Below are 17,917 nucleotides of genomic sequence, written 5' to 3'. Positions count from 1 at the left end.
AGTGAGGGAAATAGTGATGGGTGTCTGGGGGTAGAGGCTCAGGTGGGGGATGGGAGGAGCAGCAAGCATGTAAAACCCAAACAGTTTGGGCCGGGTAGGGGTGACCTGGTTTAGCACACATGTTACCATGCACAAGGATCTAAGTTCAAGTCCTCGGTCCCCACCTGCAGTGCTGCAGGTGGATCTTCTTTCTTTTGTCCTTTCTTTCTTTCTTTCTTTCTTTCTTTCTTTCTTTCTTTCTTTCTTTCTTTCTCTCTCTCTCTCTTTCTTTCTTTCTTTCTTTCTTCTTCTTCTTTTTTTTTTGTTGCTATCAGTGGACCTCAGTGCTGGCACTATGAATCCTTAACTACCCACAGCCATTCTTTTTTATTTTCTTTTTTATTCCCAATTTTTATTTAGTAGGACAGATAGAAATTGAGAGGGGATGGGGCCAGGTAGTGGTACACATGGCTAAGTGCACATACTACAATGTGCAAGGGGCTGGGTTCAAGCCCCTGGTCCCCACTTGCAGGGGTAAATCTTCATGAGTGGTGAAGCAGGGCTGCAAGGATCTCTCTGTCTCTCTCCCTCTTTATGCCCCCATTCCCCTTCTCAATTTCTCTCTGTCTCTATCCAGTAATAAATTAAAATAAATATATTTATTAAAAAAAGAAATTGAGAGGAGAAGGGGAGATAGAGAAGGAGAGAGAGACACACACACAGCTGTAGATAAGCTTCTCCCCTGCAAGTGGGAAGTGGGAGCTTGAACCTGGGTCTTTGTACAACTGGGTGTGTCACTGCCCAGCTCCCTCTCTCTCATCTCTCCCTTCCCTTTCAATTTCTCTTTGTCTAAAAAGAAATAAGTAAAAGAGAAGAAAGGAAAGAAAGCCCAGATAGCTAGTGACTTCAGGGGCTTCACAGACCCCCCTCCCAAAGCCCAAAGCGATGGGCCTCAATAGGATAACAGCTGTTGGTGGGCAGTTCCCTGGGCTGCAGTGAGGAAACAGACACAGAGAGCCAGGCTTGCTCAGGGTCACACAGCCCGTAGGAAGGTTAGAGCCCATGTTTCTGACACACCCCACCTGTGTGGGAGACCCCTCTGCAACATCACCAGGAGGTGATGCCCAGGTGCTACCCAGCTGCTATGAACGCTGGGCAACTCACCGCCTCACAGAGCCACAGCCATAGTCTGTGTGCACAATGCTGAGGCAAGTCAGCTGTTCCCTTTGTGGTGCTGAATGCTGCCTTCTTGGGGTTTGTGTCCAACAGGATTCTTCTTTTTTTTTTTTTTTTTTACTCTTCTTCATCAGGTTCACTATCTGCCACAAGACCGAGGTCATGAAGAACACTCTGAACCCAGTCTGGCAGACTTTCTCCATCCCAGTGCGAGCCCTCTGCAATGGGGACTATGACAGGTGAGATGAGAACACAGGCTGTCTGGGCACAGGTGCATAGCTGGCTCACGTGAGTGCCATGTGAGCAGCCTCCTCAGCTGTGGGGGTGACCCTACACACGGGTGCGTCTCTGAGATCTGTCCCCTGCCTCCAGGGTTCTCTCCCTTCCTGTGTTTCTAGGCTGGGTGGTGAGAGGAGACTGGTGGCTCCCCCTGGTGTCAAACCCAAGCTCAGCACCTGACTCTTGTCCCAGTGGAGGAGCAGGTGGGGGATCCTAGGAAGGAGTCTCTAGATGCCAGCTGGGGTGGGCTGGGTTTCAGCGGCCCTGCTTCTTGCTGATGGACTCTGGAGGGTCAGGACCCCAGAACCCTGCCAGTCAAGCTGCTGAAAATGGGGACAGAGGGGTGGAGTACAGAGAGCCTCATGGGGCTCTTCTTTTATATGATTTAGCCTACCCCTACTACACATAAGCTATTTTGTTGTTGCTGCTGTTATTTGTTTTTCGGTGTTGCAGACTCACAGTTTCACAGTTATTAGGCCTATTCTTTTTGCTTCAGATATATAGAGAGGCAGACACCATCGCACTAAAGCTTCTCATGGTGCCATGGTACTCCTAAGTGGGGCTGGGATGTGAACCCAGGACACAAGCATGGCAAGACACATGCCCTATTGGGTGAGCTATCATTTGGCCCCTACACATTAGTATTTGTTTGGTTACACATTAGTTTTTATTATCACCATCATTATTTGAATAGAGATATTGAATGCCTTACTCCTAACCCTAGTTCTGTAACTGTAAAGCATTGTTTACATCAGCAAACTTGCCTAAGCCTTAGTTTTCTTTTCTGTAAAGTGGCTACTCATACAGCTGCCTACCTCATAAGGTTGCTCTGAGTTTGCACAGCCTTCAAGCGGAGGCTCTCATGAGCACAAAACACCAAATGCAGCATTTCTTTTCTTTTTGCCACTGGGGCTAGTGCTGGGGCTCCCTCACCTGCATGATTTCAGTGGAACCCTCATTTTCTTTTACATAGAGAGTTAGAGACCGGGAGAGAGTTAAAGAAGGAGAGACACCACAGCATTGCTCCACTGCTTGTGAGGCTTCCCCCATGCAGGTGCTCCCACGTGGTGGCTGGGGGTTTGAACTGGTCCTCACACATGTGAAATATGCTCTATATCAGAGAAACTATTTCCTGACCCCTAAACATAGCGTTCTTTCCAGGAGTGCTCAGTGACTCCCTGCATCTGATGCCGGGAAGTCAGTGGGGAACAAAGCACACAGTTTTCATCTTTTACCCAGCTTCACAGAGCTTCTGTGCCTGTGGGGGAGGCAGACATTAATCCAATAATCACACCAGGAAACATGTAATTACAGAGGGAACTTCATGTTGCAAGGTGGGGGGCTTGTGGAGAGGGAGCTGGAGGACATAGTTGGTCTGTGTGGAGGCACAGGAGCCCCAGGTTTGCCGCAGCTATTGAGGGCTCAGCCTTGAGTACCTCGCCCTCTGCTGTTCATCCCCGCAGGAGCACAGAGGTCACAACAGACCCTGAGGTGAGGGTCTTGACTGTGGCACTGGTGTGGACTTCTGGGAGTCCTGCTCTAAGCGCTCACTGGCAGAGCATGTGTGGTGGCATGAGGGAGTAGGAGCAAGAAGACAGTCTCCTGCAACCCATCTGCTCCCCAGGAAGTCCTCGGTCTGCTCTGTTAGGCTGCTGAGCAGAAGGTGCTGTGGCTCCTTGTCCTGCTTCTGGGCTAGGAGAGAAAAGCCGGGCTCTGTCCCACAGGTGGGCAGAGAGCACCTGCTGTGTGCTGGGTGCCCCACCTCCTGCTGTGAGGCTTTTAGGGGAGATTGTGGCCTGACCTCAGGGAGCTCAGACTGCAGATGAGATGAGGCAGAATGGCACTCTGTCCAATCTCTGTCTAGTGTCTGTCTGGAGCTGGGGCTCCTAGAATAAGTGGGGGTGAGAGGACAGTCAGATCTGGATAAAGAGCTAAAGGAAGCTCAGAGAAGGCTGGAGGGTAGGGGTGGGGGTTCATGGAGGTAGGTGTAGGAAGAATAGCTGGAGATAGAAATGAAGAGGAAATTTGAGAGTAGGGAGTAGTTGGGGGTGGGTGGGAGGGCAAGGCGTTTAAAGCCTTGGGAGGGGTTTCCAGGACCTCAGAATTGGCCTGATCAGTGATGAGGAGGAGGGCAGCTGGACTGAATGACTGATGCCACTGCTTAGTTACTGAAGCAAGGAACATCTGGGGGTGGGGAAAGTCCAGGAGGACTCTTACCTCCCCTCCTAGCCTCAACCTCAGCCTCAGTCAGGTTATACTCCTTCTCCCCAAAAAAACATGACTGGGCAGCTTGGGGGCTTTCTTAGGCCTTTCTCCAGGTTGACTGTGATATGAAAGGCAGCAGCATCAATGCTAGGTGTCATGATGGCTGTCAGAACAAGTCCTCCCCTCCCCCTAACTAACCTCTGTACTCAGCAGCAGTATCTTCCAAGCCAGCCAGGCACATGTCAGATGCTGTGAGATGATTTGAGTTGTCAGACAAAAACTTCTCCTCTTTCTCCCCTCTGCCCCCCCCCTTTCTTGATTTATTAAGAGAGAACCAGAGCATCACTCTGGAACATGTGATGTTGGGATTCAAACTCAGAACCTCATGCTTGAGAAGCCAAGGATTAATCTACTGTACCATCTCCTTGGTTGCAGCAGACCTCTCTTTATGCTTACTGCCATCCAGTGAGGGAGACAGACAGGTCATAATAATAATAGCAGAGGTTCCTTGGCCTGCTCCAAGCCTATTATGCATATGATCTAATGTGATTCTCCTAATGATTAGTATTCCTTCTAGTACTATCTAGATTTCACTAGTAAGGAAACTGAGGTCCATGGGTCAAGTAACTAGCCCAGTGTTTTGCAGCTCCTGTTTTCTAGAACCAGGATTTAGATCCAGGAGATCTGGCTCTAGAATTGGTGGTGTTTTTGTTGTTGTTGGAGCCAGAGTTTTACTGTTCCAGGCTGACTTTTTCAGAAAGAGAGAAAGACACACACATAGAAAGACAGAGAGGTAAAGACACTATAGCACCAAAGCTTCCTCTAGTGTTGTGGGGCTAGACTGGAACTTGGATAGCACTTGGCATAGCAGAGAAACTTTTTGTCAGCCCTCAAATCTGAGTTCTTAGCCCTACAACCTACCACCAAATACCAAGACCTGTGGGGCAGCAGGTGCCTTGGAGGAGAGTGCTGTGAGCCTTGCTCAGGGCTGGGGCAGGTCTGCTTTTGGTTGAAAGGCCAGGAAGCTTCCTGGAGTCCTGCAAGCTCTGCTAGCCTTTTTGCCTTTCACTCTGATGCTTCAGAGGAAAGAAGCAAGGAGAGTGGGCAGTGAGAAGGGAGACTCAAAGGGCCGTGATTGTCATCTGTCTGGCTATGGGAATAAAGAACAGTAGGGCTTGAAGCTTGGGAGACCAGAGAAGGCAGTCTTTTACTTACAGAGCTCTGCACTATGCGCTTGTTTTCACAGTCTGTGTGCAGCCCATTTACAAACCACCCTCCTGAAATGAGAAACAGTGTGTGTTGTTTGAAAACGAGTTACTGCTGGGAAAGGAGAGGTGAACATAGTTCTGGGCACATGGAGGGGAAGGAGCTGTGTACAGTAGTGGAGTGGGGAGGGTGCTCCATTCAGAGATGAGGACAGCAGTCAGTCTCAGTCCTGGGGGCTGAGGGTGGAGAGTGGGGAAGGTCAGACTTCTGACATGTGTGGCATCAGAAAGAAAAGAAAATGACAGATACTGAGAAAGGGACCAAGAAGGGGGCCTTGGTTAAGGAGTTGGGCAAGAATCCAAGCAGAAGTGTCGTCATCCCTACTATGAAGGGGGAAAATGAGAGTCAGGATCCAGTTACTATTAATAAGATGACTGGGGATTTCAGATGTGGGCCAAACTATATCCTAATTGGTTTAAATACATTTTCTTGCTCACTGCCAACCCACTCTGGCCTCTTGCACACACAATTTCAGTGCTCTGGGCCAGTTTTTTGTATGTTTATTTGCTCAGTCATCTTTAGGGCTTCATTACTCTTGGCTGACTTTTTCAGTGTGAGATAGGGCCCAGGAGGTGGCACAGTGCATAGAACATTGGACTCGCAAGCATACAGTTCCAAGTTTGATCCCTGCCATTAAGTGTGCCATTGATATCCTCTCTCTCCCTCTCCCTCTCCCTCTCTCCCTCCCTCTCTCCATCCCTCTCTCCCTTTCATTAATAAATAAATGCTAAAAAAAAGTAAGATAAGACAGAGGGCAAATAGAGAGAAAGATCACAGAACCAAAGCTTCCTTCAGTGCAGTGGGGGCCAGACTGGAACCTGAGTCCCATACACGGCAAAGCAGCACACTGTCCAGGTGAGCTGTTTTGCACGTCAGATTTTCATTCAAATAAAGAAGGGCAGGAGGAGGGGCAGGGAAGATAGCATAATTTTTATGCAAAGAGACTTTCATGCCTGAGGCTCCAAAATCCCAGGCTTAATTCCCCACACCACAAGAAGATAGAGCAGAGCAGTGCTCTGGTAAAAAAAAAAAAAAAAAAAAAAAATTGTTGGCAGGGGAGACACCATAGTATCAGAACTTCCTCTGGTGCCACAGCATTTCTCCTGTGGGCTGCATTATTAGAAGGGCACATGCCCCACTGGGTGTGCGAGTCCTCTGGCCCCTGATACATTTTATTACTTTCTGTGTCTAAATGTCATCATTTCCCCAGGAGGAGAGAGTTAGTGACTTGCTCATATCCACAGGTGGGGTATGGAGGTCTGGATGTTATGTCACTTACCAGGGTGAGGAGTGGGTACAAGTCCCTTCTCCAGAAGTTGCCTCAGGCACGGCCTTTTGATTTGGGGTCTCAGCCTCCCATCCTTACTGTGCCTCCATCCGCGAAGGCCAAATCCAAAGCCTCTAGCAGAGCAAACCCACAGGCAGCTGGGTCAGAGCCACTCCAGCCCTCACATGGGATGAATTGGAGTGATGACAAGAAGTGCACTTGTCTTCCTCTCCTGGAGCAAATATAACCTATGCCCATGAAGCCACCACCTTTCCGTGTTGGACTGCTGTCAGTCACTGCCACCTTAATGCTGAGTGGCTGGATTTGGAGAGAGTGTTAAGAGGGCTTGGTCTTCACCCAGAGAGAGAAGAGGATCCCTGGGGCCACCTGTGTGCACTCAGTGAGGGTCTATTGTTATTTATTGCCACCACGACTATTACTGGGGCTCACTGTTGTCACAACAAATCCACCACTTCCGGGAGCCATTTTTTCCTCCTTCCTTTTTCTTCATCTCTTTTTTCTATTATATTTGACAGGTCTGAGAGAAATTGAGAGGGGGGAGGGAGAGAGATAAGTAGACAGAAAGATATATACTTTCAGACTTGTTTCACCACTCATGAAGGATCCCACCTGCAGGTGGGGAGCAGGGGCTTGAACCTGAGTCCTTGCATATAGTAACGTGTACACTTAAATGAGTGGAGTGCACCACCATCTGGCCCTCACAAAGGCTGTATTAGTCTCAGTGGTTCATACATGCAGAGGCTGAGCTCAGACAGGAGGTAAGATCACAGTGGCCTCCACCTTCCCTGCAGCCACATATACCCTTGGCTGTGCTTACTGCCTGCCCTAGTGAGGCCTGACTTCCCCCTCCTCCCTGAAGCCTCTGGGAGTGTTGGACTGACTTAGCTGGTAGAGGAGAACCCCTTGGGCCTGCCAGCCCTTAGGACCTGAAGACAACAGGGAGCAGTCCCCTCTCCTGCCTGAGAGCAGCTCATTAGGCAGTAGGCCTGCAGCTCAGTTCTAGAGACTGAGATAGAGCTGCCTGTGGTGAGCTGGGGAGCCGGTGTCTCTGCCAGCATCCCTCACCCCCACTAGCCTGCCCAGGCTTATGACCACCCACCATCTCCCTCCAGACCCCCATAAACCCATGGGACACAGTCTCCTGGTCCCCAGGCCTGATGTCATTAGTGACCAGCTGTGTGATTTGGGGGAGAACTCCACACGCAGGGCCTCCCTCAGGGATCGTGTGCAATGAGCCTATTGTTGCTTCACAAAGTTGTTAGGAAATGTCAGCTGGCAAATATTTATCGTGCACCTAATGTATGCATTGGCACTGCTCTCGAAGCTGAGGAGACAACAGGGAACAAAACAAACAAAAAAATCCCTGGCCTTGTGCAGCTGACATTGTTGTGATGAATTGGGTTTTTTTGTTGTTGTTGTTGTTGTTGTTGCTATTTTGGTGTTTTTTTTTGGGGGGGGTGGTGGTGGTGGAGAAGGTGGGGTGGGGAGGGCTTGGAGAAGAGACTTGAGTGTTCCAGACAGAAGCAGAACTATGTGTGCCCAGTACCGACCATGTGAATGATGTACTTGACTTCTCACAGCAGCTCTTTAGTGGGTGTGATTGCCTCATTTTACGGAGGAGGACAGTCTCCAAGGATTAAGCCACCTGCAAGGGGCCTCATGGTTTGCACCTGGAAGAGTTAAGCGCTAAAGTTGTTATCCAGAGCAGCCTGTGTCTCACCCACCCCCAACCTGTGGTCTTCCTGGTTGACCTTACTGCCTCCCAGTGAGGGAGACTCTCAATACCAAGTAAGGTGTTCATCCTATGGGCAGTAGAGGCCATTGTATTGTCTCACACCCACGAGTCCCTTCTCTCAAGTGTGATCCCAAGAAATCACATTTAGCCTGACATGAGCCCTTGTGGGGCCTATTCTGGGGGTGGGGGTTTGGGAACCAAGGCCTGTAGTCATAAGTGGCAAGCTCCGTGAACTGGGACAGCCCAGTCAGGGCTGAAGAGAGAAAGAAATGTCACCAGAGTAGCCAGAGGCTAGGAAAGAGGCTCAGTGATAAGAGTACATGCCTCTCTGGGTTTAATCCCTAGCACCCTGTGAAAGCACCAAGGATATAACTCCATGGGTGGTGGAGTGCTGCTTTCGTGCCTCTCCTCCACCCCTTTCTCACAAAAAGAGAAAAATCAGTCGGACCGGGCAGTAATGCACCAGGTTAAGTACTCATGGTGCGAAGCATAAGGACCTGACAAGGGTCCTGGTTTGAGCCCCCGGCTCCCCATGACTTGTGAAGGGGGATCGCTTCACAAGTGGTAAAGTAGGTCTGCAGGTGTCTATCTTTCTCTCCCCCTCTCAGTCTTCCTCAACTCTCTCAATTTTCTCTCTGTACTGTTCAACAATAGCAGCAGCAGCAACAATGGAAAAAAAAAAATGTCCGACAGGAGCAGTGAATTCGTAGTGCAGGCACCGAGCCTCAGCAATAAACCTAGAGAAAATAAAATGAAATGAAATAAATAAAATAAAGAGAAAAATTGGGCCAAGGTGGCTCAGCTCTTTTACGCATACATGAAGCCTAGGGTTCATTCCTTGGCACTACATTAAAGGCTTGAAAGAACAGGTAAAATGTACCTGGCTTCTGCTGCTGTTTTCTCCTATCTCTGGAAGCCCTTTTTCGGATCTGCCTGCGAGTCTCCAAGCTCATCTGATTGCAGCTGGACCTGCCTGGCCTTTGCACACTTAGTGTGAGTCACTTAATGTGAGTCTCACACTGGGTGGTTTCAACCTCAGCTGAAAATTCAAATCCCCAGGAGGTTTTTGCCCAGGCTGAACCTGAGACCAACTGAGTCTAGGTGTCTGAGCTGAGCCCTGGGCATCCGGATTGCTAGCACTCCCCAGGGGATCCCTTGTACAACTAATTTTGGAAGCCAGTGCTCTCTTGTAGAGAAGTCAACAGCTCTCAGAATGACCTTAGCTGGAGTTCCATCCAGACCTATTAAATCAGACCCTTTGGCCATGAGATTGAAAAAAAAAAGCCCCCAATGATTTGAGGGGTGGGGAAGGAGGTATCCCAGGCAGTGGCTGTGACTGGGTCTTCCTACAACCTCTGAGCTTGTTAGTGATTTAGTCACCTGAAGGCCCTGATATTGATAATCTGAGAGGCATTTCTTCGTTGCTGGGGTCCCCAAACAGCCCTGCAAAGTGTGAGGCTCTGGGGAAAGAACTAGGGGAGCTTCAGGGTTCAGCCTGTGGGCAAGTTCCCAGTGCATCACTCAATTTTCCTGCCTGGAAAGCATGGAACTGGAAGCCATCATTTCAGAAGATGTGCAGCACAACCACTCAGGTCACCTTTATAGTAGATTCCTGGGTCTCACTGGGTCTGCTGAAGACTGGGCCTGGTGTCTGTGTGTCTGACAAACTGCCTGGTAATTTGTCAGGCAGCCAGTCTCTTGCATGTCACTAAGGTTACTCCCAACCTTAGTGACTTCAGGAATCAGATCTCCAGACTCAGGTGTCTCTGATTTAAACCAGTTTCACATGAAAAACAATCCTTGTGCAGCCAAATGAAAAAGTGAAGAACAGGAGGAAGGAGGCATTTTTACAGAGACCCCTTCCATGAGCCCAGCAGGTTTCACTCACTTGTTTTTACATCTATTCAGCCAGGCCATTATTATCCTTACTTTAAAAATAACTGCTTGTGGCTCAGCCTGGTTAGGTGACATCTCCAAGTTCTGTTAAGTGACAGCTTCCCACACCAAGGGAAGCCAAGCCTGGGGCATCCAGATTAGCTCCAGCCTCTTTTCCTCTCTTTCCATCCCACCAACCCTTCTTTAGGTGTGTCGTTCCCCCCCCCCATTTTTTTTTTTTACCATAACCCCTCTCAGAGAGAAAGAGATGATTCTTGCTTCTCACAAAAATTGAAAAGATTCCTTTAATTTTTAAAAATTTACTTATTTACTGCACACAGAGAGGGAGAAATTGAGAGAGAAGGGGGAGATAAAGAGGAGAGAGAGGGAGAGAGACCTGCAGCACTGCTTCACTGCTCATGAAGCGTCCCTCCTGCAGATGGGGACTGGGGGCTTGAACCTGGGTCCTTGCACTGAGTAATGTGTACCCTCAATCAGTTGTGTCACTACCTAGCATGAAAGGATTCCCTTAAATGCTGGGCTTCACAGGCATGGCAGCACACATGATGAAGAGGCATGAAACTGCACCTCTAGACATAAAGCCTTGGGCACCAGTGTTGCCTCAATACATCCTCTAAATCAGTTAAATTAAAAGGGGGGGAGGCAGTAGCACAGCAGGTTAAGGGCACATGAGCCCCCAGCTTCCCACCTGTAGGGGGTCACTTCACAAACTGGGAAGCAAGTCTGCAGGTGTCTTTTTCTCCCCCCCTCAGTCTTCCCCTTTTCTCTCTGTCCTATCCAACAACAACAGCAATAACAACAATAACAATACAACAACAATGGCAAGGGCAACAAAATGGGAAAAATGGCCTCCAGGAGCGGTGGATTTGTCTTGCAGGCACCGAACCCCAAACCCCAGCAATAACCCTGAAGGCAAAAATGAAAATGAAAATAAAAATAAAGAGTCAAAAAAGACTAAAATCAACAATAGCATGTCAGGCCAGCCTTTTTTTTTTTTTTTTTTTTACATTTGGTAATGAAAAATTCCATTGGTGCACAACCTTACCTCCATTCAGAACAGTTTCTGCCCAGATGTAGGGGGACAATGCCTCCCCCCCAACTGCAGAGCCCATTAGAAGGGAGGCAGCGACTTCTTCTGGGAGCTCCAGTACCCCCAGGCTGCCTCCTCCAAGATCAGAGGAGATGGGGCTGAGGCTGTGGGCAAGATAAAGATTGGAGACAGACTCCACGCAGCCCATACTACAAGCCCTATTTAGCATCAAAAGGCTGAGACCAGGTCCCCAGGCTTGCCCACTTCCACACACCCTGACCCTGCACTGGGAGATGGCCCCTCCAGATCGCTGGACATCCCTGGAGGGCCACTGGCACCAAGGGTTAACCTGCCACCCTCCACCTCCTCCCACTGCTTCTGGTCGGCTATAGCTTGTTTCCATGGAAACGGGCTAAAAATAAAAATGGGCTCCCAGAGCCCAGCCCCATGCACAAGAGTCAAAACAAACTAATTCAAGCAGCCAGGCTAAAATGTGAAGATAATTACACCCTCACTCAGGAGCCAGTCATGGTGGAGACAAGCTGGGCATGCCGCCCCCAATTCGGGCCCTCACTCCCATCCCCAGGCCTATCCCTGACAAGCAGGGCTGGTTCCTCAACACTTAGACTCTCTTGACTAGGGTCCCACCCTGGGGGACCCCTCACCTAAGAGAACCCCTCTGCTTAGGCCTGAGACCAGAAGAGTGCCAGATTCCCACTATGATGACCCAGCCCTGACAATGCACAAAAGACTTCAGGCTGCAAACTGTATCCCATGGAAGGGGTGGGGGAAGGGTGTGGTGCGAGGAGCCTGAGGCCATTTTCCCACATCTTCCCAGAAATTCCACTGGGGCTGCCTCATCCCTGAGACCTTTGCTGAAAGGCCTCAAGAGAGTCCCTTTGTTTTGTGAGCTGCTGCCTCTCCACAGAGGGCCCTGCAGCCTGGAAGTTTCCCTACCTGCTCTCAGGCCCTGGATGCCCAGGCCTAGCCCACCCCATCACTGAGTCTTTGTCTTACAGGACTATCAAGGTGGAGGTGTACGACTGGGACCGAGATGGTAGGTAAGTAGGACAAGGGAAGGGGGCAGTGGGGATGGGGCAGCTGCTGGGGGATGGTTGGGCCCTTCCCTCCTGAGTAGAACTGCACTCAGACCTCCCAGTTGTGGGGCTGAGGGCATCTGGAGTTTCCTGTGGGGAGTCTTCTGCCCCCAGTGCTTCATCTCTGCTAAGCTCCACTGAGGCCCCCCAGGAGCTCCATCCTGCAGGATGTAGGTGAGGGGGGGGGATAAGCAGCCTCCTCTCCTCAAAGCCCTGGCTACCAGCCAAAGCCTGACATCTCCCACAATTGATGGAATTGGAGTTTTCTAGAACACAGACACTGGCAACCCCTGAACATTGGTGGATAGGTTCTCTGTGTGAGAACTTGGGCTGAGCATTGTTCAGTGGCTATGGTGCGCAAGACAGGCGTAGCGCTCAGACTCCCTACGGTCCAGTGGGATCCATGGGCTTATTGAGGAACTGAGGCAGGAAGCAAGGCCTGAGGAGTGGGAGAGGGAAGAATTAGTGTTGACAGACTTGGGAGCTCTGAGGCAGTGCTGGAGGCCTGTCAGGAGGCCAGTGCCCCTCAGGAGCTAGCGTCTGGAGGAAAACACACACACACACACACACACACACACACACACACACACACACACAATCAGCCTCTCACAGTTCTGATCCAGAACCCTCACTGACTCCTGCTTGTCTGTGGAACCAAATTCAAACACGTCCTGAACTCTCCATTCTGAAGCTCCACCCAGGGATGTGGCAGAAGGGCATTAAGCCTGTCCTCTCCACAGACAATGGCCAGTTGGAGGTGTGGCCAGTGGATACCACATCTTATGTAAATGGCTGTGTACTCAGAGCTATAAGTCAAACCCAAGACTTTGCAAGGAGCTTACCTCCCCTGAGGCCTCCCTGAAACTCCAGTGTTAACACGCCCCGTTCATTCACCCCAGTACTCTCCACCTGACCCTTGCACCCTCTCATAGGTGAATCTGCTTCACTTTTCTGCTCAGGATTTGCTTCCTTTTATCCCGAGTGCCCCCTACTTATTTTTTTAACCAGAAGCGTCATATTCCATGTCATCTGGGGACAGCCACCAGGTGCCTCCCCCCAAAAGGGAGCTCATTGGCTGCATGCTGAGAGCTGGAAATATGTAGTCAAAACAGTTTGGGCTCAAGGCAGAGCAAGACCCAACGATGCCGGCTGGGCATCAACCTCCTGCAGGAACCACAGGCCAGCATGCTAACTGCTGCCCCCTAACGGGGACTGTGGTGATGACAGGCTTTGTACACATGGGAGAAGTCCTGCTTTATGCAAATTTCTTTTCTCTTTCTCCTTCGTTTTTTTTCTCTCTCTTCTTTCTTTCATTCTTTCTCTAGTTATTTTATAGTTTTTATTTGAGAGAGAGAGAGAGAGAGACAGGCAGACACACACACACCAGAACACTTCTCAGCTCTGCCTTGCTGTGGTGCTAAGGATTCAACTTGGGACTCTAGAGCCTCAGGCATGATAGTCTTTCCGTATAATGCATAATGTTATCCCCCTGCTTTGTGAAAATTTCTGATGCATGCCTCTCTCTCTCTATCTGCATCACTCTCTGTCTCTCTCAGGTTAAAGCCTCAGAAGGTGCAGACATTGTAAGAAACACTCCCAGAGACCTGGCTGGGAATAGCTTTAGCTTTCAAAAAACATTTTTTTTTAAAAGCATATCAACAGCACATAAAAGAGAGATGAGTTTAGTGAACACCTTGAAGCCTGTCCCCTGGATTTAACAAATGTTCAGAGTTACTGTGTTTGCTTTACGTTTTACTGGGGTAGTTCATATGACAGACACCCTAGCATTTTCCCTCCTAAATATTTCATTGGGAATGTCTGAAAAAGGAGGGTATTTTTATACATTACTATAGAAATCATTACCACACCTGACATACTGAACAGTGATTCCTGAAGACCATCTTATGCTCAGTTTACATTCAGATGCCCCAGACATTCTCCAACAGCTCTCCTGTTGCTGGGTTGCTCAAGCAAGAATCCAAGTAGAAGTGGGCCTAGCCCTCATTTCCTTTTTCCTTTGAAGAGATTTACCCATTTATTAATAGCACATCACTCTGGTATATGTGATGCTGGGATTGAACTCAGGACCTCATGCTTGAGGGCCCAGTGCTTTCTTTATCACCGCCCCAAACAACTGTGAGGTCTCCTTTTCCAGGCTCCTGGAGCAGAGGCCTAGCAGAAATGGGAGTTGGGAGGGACTTGAGGGGAGAGGGAAGAGCAGAGGCCCCATGCACCCTGAACCTCCATCTCAGTGGCATTTTTCCCTTGCAGCCATGACTTCATTGGGGAGTTCACCACCAGCTACCGGGAGCTGGCCCGTGGGCAGAGCCAGTTCAACATCTATGAGGTGAGGTGGACACCCCCTCCCCAAGTCTGGGCGCTGCCCTGATGACACCTAGCTCCCCATCACTGAGGGCCATAATGAGCTGTGTGCTCAGGGATGAAGGTTTTCCTTGTTCTTCTTTGAGGTGGGAGTTAATGTCCTATTCTACAGCTAAAGAAAGTGAGTCTCAGAAAAGTTAGGGGAATTGTCCAAAGACACAAAGTTCAGTGAGTGGCAGAATCAAGATACAAACAACCCAGTCTTGTCTGACTCCCAAAGCACTGAGTGATAGTGGACCTCACAGGGTGCTCTGAGAAGATTGGGAGGACTAGAAATGAGGGTAGGTTGGAAATAGGGGGCAGTATCATGACGATGTCTTGACCTGCTGAACAGCTTACCATGTCCACAAGGAAAGACTTAGAAGAACCAGATGCCCTGATGGAGACCTGTCATTAATAGCATCTTCCCTCAAAGAATGATTTCTACACATGAACCCTTGCTTGTCCCTCCTGGGATGGCTGTTCCCCTACCTGCCAAAGCTGGCTCAGGCCCTACTGTTCTGAATGGTCTTCTCAGCTATGCTGGTCTCTTTTGCTTTCTTCCTCTTCCAAACTTCATGAACTTCAGTTTTATTTATTTATTTATTTAGTCTACTTGGGTTCCTTGCCTGCACAATTTTATACCCTTTTAGCAGACTCTTTTAAAAATATTATTTAATATTGGATAGAGACAGAGAGAAATTGAGAGGGGATGGGGAGAGAGAAAGAGAGAGGGAGAGAGACAGAGAGACACCTGCAGCATTGCTTCACCACCTGGGAAGCTTTCCCCCTGCAGTTGGGGACAGGGGCTTGAACCTGGTCCTTGCACAGACTCTTCTTTTCTTTTTTTTTTCTCTCCTCTTCTTTTCTTTTCTTTTCAGATAGAGGGTGAAAGACAGAGATACATAGAAGGTGAGGCAGCACAGCTGTACCACTTGGGAAGCTCATCCTATTTGGGTATTCCCACATGGTGACTGAGGGCTTGAACCCAGGTCCTGGTGCATGGTAAAGTGTGTACTCTACTTGCTGAGCCCTCTCCCAGCCCCATGGACAGCACAGCTGATGTCTAACCCACTTACCTGTACATACCTGCAACCCTAACAGATGGATTCATACCTCGACTCTCCCACTTCCATGGGACCTCTGATGTCTCTGATGTCTTGAACCCTGAGAATGAACTGTCACTAGAACATGCAGGCTTGTAGCAAGCATTATGGAGATGGCATTACATCAGGGCTGACTTCTAGGATCATCTGTTGAGTGTCTGCATGCTGGGAGAGTCACTTCACAACCATCCCACAAACTGGATCTCTCACAAGCACTCAGTGGGTGACATTGCAGAACTGATTTGGGTCCCATCACTGCATCCGAATCCCAACACCCTGTCACTCCTTTGCTCTGCATTTCTGTTCCAAGTGGACAGTCTTTGTTCCAAGCAAACTGAAGTTCCCCTAGGACAGTGTGGGGGCTGAGGTGGGGAGCACCGGCCAGGGTACATAGTAGATGCTAAGTAACTATCTACACATGGAGGGAGGGAGCAAAAGTTGGTGTGGAGGGGGAGGTTGGTGAGTTTCTTTGAAAGGGCTTCCATCCTCAGAGTCCATTGTTCTCAGTTCTGCATTGACAAATGCAAGGAAGTGCTGTCTTTAATCACCCCTGCCCACCCCACCCCAAACCCACTCCATGCACAGGCAGAGAGAATTAGACTCTAAGTTAGAGATACTTAGAGAAAGGAGGGGGGGGGGAACAGGTCTCTTGGAGTCTGGCTTCTGAGAGAGCCATGATCTCTTAAGTTAAAAGCAGTGGAAGCTGGACTGATTTATTTTCTTGGTTTGATTCCTGTTCCATTGCCATCAGCAAGAGAAATGGTGGCTCTGGGAGACAAGCACTGCTGTCTTCACACACAGAAACACCATCAGGTAGAAAAGGAACTAAACCCCAGCAGTCCTGGCTCTATGGAGATGCCACTGGGAGGCTGGGCGTAGAAAGACCACTCAAGAGTCAGAACCACCAGGAGTGAGAACGGGTTTCTGACAGGGGTGGCCTTCGTTTCAGGCACTTGCAAGCCCTGCTGTTGCTCCTCTGGAATTGAATGCTCAGACTAGAGCTTCCCTGCAGTTCCCCACACCCATCCCCCACCCCCAGCCTGAGCTATCTCTCCTGTATTGTCATCATGAAACCATGGCATCAGGAGGTGGGGCAGGTCATACACCCCCACCCTGCTCTTCCCAGTTGTTTATTTATGAGAGAGAGAAAGAATCAGAGCATCACTCTGGCATATGCAATGCCAGGGACTGAACTAGGGACTCAAGACCTCATGCTTGAGAGGGACTTTATGCTTGAGAGTTTAATCCCTTATCCACTACGCCACCTTCTGGTTCATGGCCCTGCCCCTTGCCTGCCTCTAGTCCTAGTAGAGACCGAGCATAAATGGGAGCGAGGGGAGGAACATGAAAGGAGTTGGGTAAGTGGACCTGCTCCCTGACCTTTACATCACCTATCTATGCCAGCATTTGTTTTCTTCGTACACCTCCCTCATCGACATCATCTCCCATGAGTGTGTGTGTGGGGAGTGGGGGTTGGGGTTGACTCAACCCCCTGTCAACCTTCTGGCTTCTTTCCATCCCTCACTCAGTCATGGAGGTGACATTTCCTCCAGAAATGTCAGCTTCCCTACATGGCTGCCTGCTGAAGACATGACTGTGTGTGGGCTAAGCAATGGTCCGCCCCATTGAGTGTACGCATTACCCTATGCAAGGAAGGACCTAGGTTTGAGACCCAGCCCCCCACCTGTAGAGGGGAAGCTTCACAACCATGAGGTCCTCCAATGTGGGGCTGGTGTTCCTCTCACTGTTGTGTCCCCAGAGGCAGCACAGCTCCAGATTACTGTCTCCTTGTTGAGGGACTCTCAGGCAGGCGCTGGGAGAGATCTAGAAGGCTTAGAATTCCAGCCTAGGAGCTGGATCTTCCTGGATTGGCCCCTAGGGGGCGCAGGCTCCCTGCATGGGCCTTCAGGGAACAGTCATGAGAGGCTGAAGAGGCTGTTGAGGGAAGCTGGGGTGTGGTCCTGGGAGTGCCCGGTACCTCAGGATAAACAGGGTGCCTCTTTTGTGTTCACTTCACATTCAGATGAGAACAAAAGTGCTTTAACGTGAAACCAGTTGTAATTTAAGGGTGGAACACGGGCTAATTTAAAGATAACACAGGAAACTTCAAAGGAATGGAGTGTTCATGGCCATGTCTCAGTGACACCCAGACCCCCAGGAGCCTGCCTTCATCCCTCTCAGATGCTTTGGGGTAACAATTTGAGATGCACTTGGTTCTATAAGTTCCACACTCTTCTGGGACAGGTGGGAAAACTGAGGCACAGCAGAGCAGACCCTTCACCTTGTTTCCCCAGAGTGTGTCTGTAAGCATCAGGTCAGCTGGTGGCCTTGGGGCTTCTGGGGGAGCCTCACTTGTTCTGGGTGACTGTCCCCTGGCTCTCTCAGCGTCTTCTCCTGGCCCTCACTTTTTTTCTTAATGATTCAATATTGATTTACAATTTTTAAAATTATCTTTATTTATTGGATAGAGACAGCCAGAAATTGAGAGGGAGGGGAAGA

General features: G+C 49.6%; 1 protein-coding gene across 5 annotated transcripts in view; it reads left to right on the top strand.

Moving 5' to 3' along the window:
* The window catches only part of CPNE5 (copine 5), a 107,570-nt gene that overhangs the window by 70,545 nt on the left and 19,108 nt on the right, over positions 1–17,917 (top strand). For 4 of the 5 annotated variants that reach the window (XM_060189725.1, XM_016185889.1, XM_007517822.3 and 1 more), the window contains 3 exons: positions 1,290–1,394; positions 11,874–11,915; positions 14,223–14,298. In XM_060189725.1, the coding sequence (XP_060045708.1) occupies positions 1,290–1,394; positions 11,874–11,915; positions 14,223–14,298 (223 nt within the window). Of the gene's footprint in view, positions 1–1,289; positions 1,395–11,873; positions 11,916–14,222; positions 14,299–15,193; positions 16,846–17,917 lie in introns of those variants that run through there. The other variant, XM_060189726.1, reaches the window with a different exon arrangement.

This window comes from Erinaceus europaeus, chromosome 4 (genome assembly GCF_950295315.1).
Source record: "Erinaceus europaeus chromosome 4, mEriEur2.1, whole genome shotgun sequence".
Taxonomy (NCBI): domain Eukaryota; kingdom Metazoa; phylum Chordata; class Mammalia; order Eulipotyphla; family Erinaceidae; genus Erinaceus; species Erinaceus europaeus.
This window is presented reverse-complemented; position numbering and strand designations above follow the sequence as displayed.